General features: G+C 39.4%; 1 protein-coding gene across 10 annotated transcripts; it reads left to right on the top strand.

Moving 5' to 3' along the window:
* The first annotated feature begins 1,632 nt into the window (after nt 1-1,632).
* LOC143887684 (heat stress transcription factor A-2b-like) lies at nt 1,633-5,726 on the top strand. Of its 10 annotated transcripts, none has more exons than XM_077391817.1 (4): nt 1,635-1,840; nt 2,129-2,177; nt 2,267-2,870; nt 4,083-5,064. In XM_077391817.1, exons 3-4 carry the CDS (start codon nt 2,571-2,573, stop codon nt 4,863-4,865), a joined length of 1,083 nt encoding a protein of 360 aa, XP_077247932.1. In that variant the 5' UTR covers nt 1,635-1,840; nt 2,129-2,177; nt 2,267-2,570; the 3' UTR covers nt 4,866-5,064. The 10 variants fall into 10 exon arrangements, with proteins under 10 accessions (XP_077247934.1, XP_077247932.1, XP_077247931.1 ...); XM_077391816.1 differs by having other exon boundaries at nt 2,112-2,177; XM_077391819.1 differs by lacking the exon at nt 2,129-2,177 and having other exon boundaries at nt 1,633-1,840; nt 2,569-2,870.
* Nucleotides 5,727-9,164: the final 3,438 nt, after the last annotated feature.

Genomic DNA, 9,164 nt, shown 5'->3' with positions numbered 1-9,164 from the left:
TGACCAAATGATTATCATAGGCCCTTGATTCATTAGGGTAACGTTTGGCTACCATGAATTTTTTTTATGATAGATCAGTGTGTCCAAGTGGAGATGAGAGTGAAGTGGCTAAAAATCAGGAAATAAAATTCTCCAAGTGATGATAAGTGGGTACAAATCAAGAAACAATAAACACTACTTAAAATAGGAGTGTCCAAGTGGAGATGAGAAACACTACTTAAAATAGGAGTGTCCAAGTGGAGATGAGGGTGAAGTGGCTAAAAATCAGGAAACAAAATTCTCCAAGTGATGATAAGTGGGTACAAATCGAGAAACAATAAACACTACTTAAAATAGGATTGACATTTTCCCGCTTTTTAGCCACTTCTGACACTCATCTCCATCGTGCCCTCTCAAATCTCTATCCTTTTCCTACTCCCCCTACCCCTCTCTCACCACTTGGAGATGCCAATTTGTCATTAAAAAAAATTCCTGACTGCCACACATGGCCTAAGCCTTGATCAAGCCTTGCTTGACGATGGGGTGCCAATTTGAAATGAGAAAACAATACTGGTCGTCTTCTGATCTTCTTTTTACAAGATCAATGGTCTTGATCTCATATATGCCTACCAATCTATGGCTCCTTGTAGAACCAAGAATTGCCTTGTACTAATCATCATAAGAGTAACTTTTTCAGATTAAATCCTTTAATTTTTTTTAAGGGAAATGATATATTCAACCCCTATTTTTTACCGGGCCACCACTTCTAGTGTAAGTTGTCATTAATACATTAGAGGGGGAGGCCAGGGAAGAAATGGGTAGAACATATCAGTGAAATGACCCCTCCGGTTTTTTTTTTAATTTGGGTAACGAAGGGTGTCTCCACCCCCTTCGGAGGTATGACTATTTCCCTACGGACGCATGCAACAACCCATAAACCAAGCGCAACGGGTAAGCAAGGGGGGATGGGATTCGAACGCTCGTCACTGGGGAGTGAACCCATGACTTTACGCCAAAGAGCCACACCCCTCCGGGTTTCACGCGTTCCTTTGAGAATGACAGGCAAAAGCAAACAATTGAGAAAGGGGATATGTTATCAGCACAACTTGATATCTACACTAACCCTGCTGTCTTTTTTTATTTCATTGGCTAGTGAGAGCTTTTGGGGAAATGTAATAACTTTTTGACACCTCTTTTCAAATCTAAAAGACAAGATGGTCTGTGGAAATATCAAAATATAGTTGTGCTAATGTCCTTTCCCATGCAAAAGTCCTTTTCAAAGAAAAGGGTAACAAAAAGGAAGAAAAAGGGATTTGAAATATCATTAGCCGGAAAGAAAAGGTTGTGAATATCATTTCCCTTTTTCAATAATATCTCCGTCACAAGTTGAAAAGGTTATGAATATCGTTTTCCTTTTCAATAATGAGAAAAAATCTCTTCAATAATATCATTTTCCTTTTCAATATAATCCTTCTTACACGGAAAAGACTTGGATCTTATGATTTTCAGTGATGTCATGGCATTGCAAGTGGGCAGAAAAAGCCACCCTTGGAATTTGAGTATAACCAGAGTGGTTTTCTAAAACCACTTGTTTTTCCGATGCCCATACCTCATCTGGGTCCGAAATTCCATCACCAATACCACCCTTTCGAGCCTCTAGAACTTTCTTTCCTTGAAAAATAATATAATTATCTCAAGTGCTCTAGAACTTTCGGTTAGATGCTCCTCTTTTTATTTAAACACCTACAGACATACCTCACCATCTCAATTCTTTGAATGTAAATGGAGCATAAAAACAGCATAAAAGACCCTTAAAAGCTATTGTTGGATTCTTTTTAGAATATTGTTGCCTTTCAATCAGGTTCCATTTTAGTTTTTTCTTGCAATTTCTTCACCCACTTGTGCATTTAACAGTTGAGATTTTGAGCTTCTCTGCTCTATAAATCTTCATTTCTGTTTGAGCTTCTTTATAGTTAAGCTTCAAATTTCTCATATTGTTTTCCTAGTTTATTTGTTACTCTTGTTGATCCAGAAGGATACCTGCTTATCTTGTCCTTCTCTCTTCATTCACATCAAGACCCATACCTCATTTTTAATTTATTTCAAGACCCCAATTTTTTATTTTGATTCAGAGTCCATTGGTTTGAAGTTGTGCATATGTGATACTGGGGATAGAGTTTCTGAATCAAGACAAAGTGGTATCGATGCCATACCTCAACTCAATGTTTGGAGAAAGGCCCTTTTGATTCCTTTTTTCACTAATCTGCTTTTTTGCCTATTTTTTCAGATTTTCTCAGAGCCCAACAAACCTTACTTCTAATAAACTCCATCTTTCTTCTGTTCTTGAGCTGATTTTGATCAACCCACAACCAATCTCCAGTTCCACTGAACTCTATTTTTTCAACTGTTCTTGACCTAATCAACCTCAGATCCTCCCTTATTCCCCCTTTGTACTTCACCTAAACTTCGCAATTTCTCTACACTTATCTTGAACTCCCTTGAAACCCTTATCTGTTTCAATAGTCAGATCGCGTCTCTCACAGAATAAAGCACCAAAGACTTATCAAATTTCATTGTCATTTTATCCAGTCATGAATCCTCCTTGTTCAGTGAAAGAGGAATATATAGGATCATGCTCCTCTTATTCCAGCGAGTTGTCGCGCGTCGTTCCTCCACAACCAATGGAGGGCTTAAATGACTCAGGCCCCCCACCTTTCCTCACAAAAACATTTGAAATGGTGGATGATCCAAACGCTGATGATATGGTTTCTTGGAGCAGGGCAAACAACAGCTTCATTGTTTGGGATCCCCACGCCTTTTCGATGAATCTTCTGCCAAGATATTTCAAGCACAACAATTTCTCCAGCTTTGTGAGGCAACTCAATACATATGTGAGTATCTCTAAAGACTCTTTTAACCATTTGCGTTTTTTTGGTTCTTATCTCAGGATGGCCGCTCCACAAATTAACTGGAAAAGATTGAAAAGAAGATGAAGAAAAGTAGACCAGTAAGATTGTTATTTGTTTTGTTAGATTTTACTGTTGAGATTCCTTGTGGAGGCCACTCCACACAATAACTGTAAAAGATTGAAAATTTTGTTAGTTTTTACTTTTGAGATTCCTTGTGAAGGCAGCTCCACACATTAACTGGAAAAGGTTGAAAAGAAGATGAAGAAAAGTAGACCAGTAAGGTTGTTATTTGTTTTGATGGATTTTACTGTTGAGATTCCTTGTGGAGGCCACTCCACACATTAACTGGAAAAGATTGAAAATTTTGTTAGATTTTACTGTTGAGATTCTTGAGATTCCTTGTGAAGACCGCTCCACGCATTAAGTGGAAAAGATTGAAAAGAAGATGAAGAAAAATAGACCAGTAAGATTCTTAATTGTTTTGTTAGATTTTACTGTTGAGATTCCTTGTGGGTTCTTCTTCATGATAAAAAAAAAGTTACATCAGAATGCTATTTTATCACCTGTCTGTTTGTGTTCCTCTAGAGATTTTAATAAACTGCCTTGTATTCCATAATCTTCATTTTGTTAGGATTTGAATAATGGTTTACTTAATTTTGCTTTTAATTATTTGTTTGAATCTAATTTTGTACCAAAAAAATAGTTGTAAGAAGTCTTTATCTGTAGTAGCTAAGATAGATGATTATATGCAACAGAGACATAAATTGTTTTTTTAGTGTGTGTTATGAAAATTTGTATAAACTTGTGGGATCTTAGAATTAGATTTCCACCATCTTAAGCCATCTATATGCATAAAATTCCTTCAAATACAGTAGATTTCCATCTCATTCTTATCAATATTCTATTAAAGTATCTTTCTCATGAAACTCTCTGAATTTGCACCATCTCAAGCCATCCATATACATAAAATTCCTTCAAATACATTAGATTTCCATCATACTCTTTTCCATAATATTCTATTGAAGTATCTCTCTCATGAAAGCCTCTGAATTTGCACCATCTTAAGCCATCCATATGCATAAAATTCTTTCAAAGACATTAGATTTCCATCCCATTCTTCTCCATATTCTATTGAAGTATCAAGTATCTCTCAACATGGATTCCAATATTGACTGTCGAGTTTGGTCTCTGCAGGGTTTTAGAAAGGTGGATTCAGATAGATGGGAGTTTGCCAATGAGGAATTTCTCAGAGGTCAGAAACATCTTCTAAAGAACATAAGGAGAAGAAAGCCTCCTTCACACACACCTCTGCAACAGCAAGCTCTAGGCGCCTGTCTTGAAGTTGGACAGTTCGGATTGGATGGAGAAATCGATCGTCTGAGGCAGGACAAGAATGTTTTAATGTTGGAAGTGGTTAAACTTCGGCAGCGGCAACAAAACGCTAGAACCCATCTTCAAGCCATGGAAGAAAGATTACAAGGAACCGAACAGAAACAGCAACAAGTGAAAACTTTCTTAGCTAGAGCAGTGCAAAATCCCACCTTCATACAACAGTTGGTTCAACAGACGGAGGCGAGAAAGGAACTTGAAGAAAGAATTTCCAAGAAAAGAAGAAGACCCATTGATAAAGGACCTGGTGATAATGTTGGCGAATCGAGCCAAAGTTGTGCGACAGAAACCCCAATAAAAGTTGAAGCTCTGGACTTCGAAGATCTTTATGGGTTTGAAGTTTCGGAGCTCGAAACTCTGGCATTGGAGATGCAGGGACTGAGGAAAATTAAAAAGGATGAAGAGGAAGAACAAGAAAAGTTAGGGCAAGAGAGTGAAGATAATAAAGAATTGAATGATGATTTTTGGGAAGAACTGCTGAATCAAAAATTTGGTGAAGAGAAAGGTACGACACATGAAGGACTAGAGGATGGAGATGTGAATTTCTTGGCTGAGAGATTTGGTTATTTGGGTTCTAGCTCAAAGTAGAGAATCAAAACTTGTTTCAATTTGGTTCCCCTATTGACTCAATTTCATTACTGATTGACTGATAGTTGCACTAGTTCCTGCTAGGAAACCTTTGCTAATTGACTGTGTCTGTTTATTTATTATTTGTTGATTTCTAAACCATCTAATTGTCTTATCCTCCTCTTGTTTTTATTTACGGGCTGATTGCTTCTTTCTCTGATTTGGGTTTCTGTGATACTTGAAAAGTTTGAAATTTTATTTGGGTTATTTTTTTTTTGTTCTTTTGGCAGCAGGTGCTGTAGTTGCTTTGTACATCTAGAGAAAGAGCAAAGATGAGAAGGAAGCAAGCGCATTTGTATCCTTTAAGATAATTTTCTTGTGTTCTTTTACATCTAGTTTTCTTGGGTTTTTCATTCACTTGATTCTCTATCTGAGCATATTGCAGGCATGCCTGGTGAAGTCTTTCCTGAGCTCACTACTATCATTTACCAGAAGGTTGCTATTAGTAGTCTTGCCACATTTTGTCTGCTAAGATTAGTGCCTTTTTTCTTCATTGTGGTTACTATCTTTCTTGACACGTAAATATCTAAAATTTTATTGTTAGTTCAGCAGTAATTGGGGTTGAAAAAAGTAGAGGTTGAGTTCATAAGTATTGGGTCAGATGATTTTTTTCGAATTCTAGTTATAAACGGTTTCCTGATTCTTGTTGGCTAGATTTTTTGTGTACTTGCGTTTGATGTTTTTTGGAGAAATTGAGGGTGAGGGAGACGGGGAAAAAGAGTCTGCTCAGGGAAATGGTCGGTGATGAGTGTGATGGTCGGTGTTGGTGTTCTCTTTTAAATCTATTGACTTTTGAATATATGTTCGTTTCATTTTGTGCTTTATTTTTTAGTGAAATGTCAAACTTAAGGGCACCCTTCTTAGACTGAAATGCATCATCCACCCAACAGGATTTACAATTCCAGTTTAAATAGGAAATTATTGGAATGAAAAATGCGGTTGGGTGATATAGATCCAAGAGAAAAGTACGGAATGCGGGCCGATTTTAGCGAAAATACAAATTATGGGCACCTTTTAAAACAAGAACAAAAAAAGGGCTAATCTTCGAAATCGGGTTGGAAAAAGACCCTGATACCCTTTTGTCATGAACAGAAACATCATTCAATTTCCATTTTCATTACTGGAGTGTTTCAGGAGGTTCTTTTGGTTCGTCTATTATTTGAACTGACAAAACCTTGGGTTTGTTTCTATCTTGGCCGTCGGAATTACCTAGAGATGGATGGATGCCTGACATGTGTTGAAAAACTTTTTGGAACACTAGCGGCTCTATACATAGTCGGTTTGGTTTGGATATGAAATCTTCTGTGAACCCAGAGTCCTTGGGTTCGTTTAAATTTTGGCCGTCGCCAATATGAATAGACGGTCTAATCCATGACATCTGGACATCAATATGAAACGGTGGCGTCTTCTCCTCTTTGTACCCTTTATTCCCCTCTCTGTACCCATTATTTCTATCGGCATAACCATTATTTTCGCTGGCGTACCCATCATAAGAGTCCTAGTATGTTGCCTTTCCAGATGGATGAGATTTGAAAACGTCCAATCATTATCTTAAAGATGAGAGCGTGGGGGAGTGAAAATATCATCCTAAAACGTACAAAACGATCTTAAAGGATGAGAACGTGGGGAGTGAAAATATCATCCAAACCATTCATTTGTTGGGCCACAACATATATAAGATGCACTGCATAAATCATCTCCATTGGATGATCTCAACCCTCAGATCTATATAGGTTTCTATAATGAACAATCCCATTGTAGATAGGACGATTAGGGTCATCCAACTTTACCTAACAATAAGAGAGAGATTAGGAACTGGTTTAAGAAAAAAAATCTGAAAATAGGGTGTAAGCGGAAATATAGAGTACGCTGGTAGAATATCAAGGGTATACCGGCGGAAATAAGGTGTAAGCGGAAATAATATTGGGTACGCTGGCGGATATAATGGGCACGCCGGGGGAAATAATGGGTAGGCCTGATAGAAATAATGGTTATAGAGAGGGGAATAATGGGTACAGAGAAATAATGGGTAGGCCGATAGAAATAATGGTTATGGATTATAGAGTACGCCGGCGGAATATCAAGGGGTACGCCGGCGGAAATAATCGGTACGCAGGCGGAAATAATGGGTACACTAGCGGAAATAGTGGGTAGACCTAGAAATAATGGTTAAGGATTATAGAGTACGCCGTAGGAATATCAAGGGGTATGCCGGCGGAAATAGGGTGTAAACGGAAATAATGGATACGTTGGCGGAAATAATGGGTACGCTGGCGGAAATAATGGGTACGTGGGCGGAAATAATCGGTACGCCAGCGGAAATAATGGGTAGACCGATAGAAATAATGGTTATGGATTATAGAGTACGCCGCAGGAATATCAAGGGGTACGCCGGTGTAAATAGGGTGTAACCGGAAATAATGGGTATGCCGACAGAAATAATGGTTACGCCAATGGGTAGGCCGATAGAAATATTGGTTACATTGAGGGGAATAATGGGTATAGAGAAATAATGGGTATGCCAACGGAAATAGTGGGTACGCCGATAGAAATAATGGGCACAGAGTGACGCCACCGTTAGCGTTCCAAAAAGTTTTTCAACACATGTCTAAAGATCAATTAAATGAGGTTTTCTCTACATCTCTACGAAAGAGTCAATATGGATCTCCACCCTCCGGTCCAAGCCATGCGCTCGCCCGGAAGGGCACAGGAAGTGAAGAGGTGAAACTGGGAATGATCCTCCCAATAACACCCAAAACGCTTCTCATAAAAAAGACTTGTCCCTACAAAGGACAGGCAAGTCTACCGACTCCGTGCTGATCAGTCGAGAGAAAGGTGATTGTCATATAAAAGGAATACTAAAAAACCGCACCCATGACGGCGTGGTAGAGGTATCCTTTCTCTCCTATAAACCATCCAGAGATGGGTTTGACGCTCTCCACACTAGGAAAAACCAACGCAAGGTCCCACATAAATTGATAATAAAACATGCGGACGAGCATTTATACATAAACTAAAAAGTTTTGTGGCTAAAACTTCGCCACCCCCCAAAAAAAAGGGAACAAGGTGTATATCCACAGTTATTATAGACCCAGCATAATGGTCTCTACAGGACCAATTAAAAGTTCTATAAGTTCTTGGAAAAACCTGATGGGAATAAGGAGAAGTGCGTACCTATTGATCTTTCTCCAAAGGGGCACGGTTTCCGTGGGGACCTCTGTTGCTTCCCCGTCCCTTGTCCCCCTCGTTCCCTCTTGCAGAATCGTCTCAGGTGTAGGTTTCTCCGAATCATGCATCAGCTGGTCTAAGGGGAAAGAAGGATCGATCTCATGTACTAGTCGACGGTCTTCGGCAAAGGCATCGTTCTCCATGGGTAAGCAGAAGATTGCTGCCGCCATGTGAAACTCTGCGGAATCTCGCCACCCTTCCCGAGCCTTAGCCAGCTCCTTGGCACGAGTGGTCCGGGCCTAGGGGTGTAAACGGATCGAATTCGAAGAGGATATGGCTATATCCGAATTCGATTACAGAATGCACTATCCGAATTCGGATTTGGATTCGGATTCGACGGATATTTGATATCTATTACCGAATTCTTATCCGCCGGATATTGTTCGAATTCGGATATTATCCGTATCCGTTTATCCGGTAAATTCGAACATTTTATTGTAGCACTTTATCTTTCTTCTCCTTCTTACTCCTCAAATGAATTTTCCAAACCCTAAAACCAGATCTCTACCTTCTCTTCACAAAATTAACTCTCAAACCCTAAAATATATGAGATCCTCTTCTTCCTTTTAAAACAAAGGCAGAGAGAGAGAGGCGGGGGCGGGGGGGGGGGTGGATGATGGTGTTGGTAGTGGTCTTTGGGTTTTTTTTTTTTCTCTTTTGTATATGATGGAATGAGTTTGGGCTATTTTGAACAGGGGAAGTGGGAGTGCTAATGGTGGAAGGTGAAGAGAAATGGGGATAGAGATGGGATTGGGTTAGAGATGGAGGTGACTGGCGGTGATGGAGGTGGCTGTGAGAAGGTGGAGAGGAGCGGCGGTGGATTTTGGTGGGGTTGGAGGCACCAAGGAATGCCAAAGATGGTGTCTCAGCCTCCTCCTTTTTCATCTCTCTTGCTTCTCCTTGCAAACCTTAGAAGTCCCCTCTTTTAATTGCATTTTGGGTTTTTATATAACCCTAAGTTGGAAAATTGATCTGAGCCGTCCATTTACCATCAATGACCTAGATGGCCTTTTGCTTTAGAATTCTCTAGAA

Source organism: Tasmannia lanceolata, unplaced genomic scaffold (genome assembly GCF_043159265.1).
Source record: "Tasmannia lanceolata isolate RefF3 unplaced genomic scaffold, GAP_Taslan_0.1 ptg000012l, whole genome shotgun sequence".
NCBI lineage: Eukaryota > Viridiplantae > Streptophyta > Magnoliopsida > Canellales > Winteraceae > Tasmannia > Tasmannia lanceolata.
The sequence above is the reverse complement of the archived record's forward strand: the minus strand, read 5'-3'. Positions and strand labels throughout refer to the sequence as shown.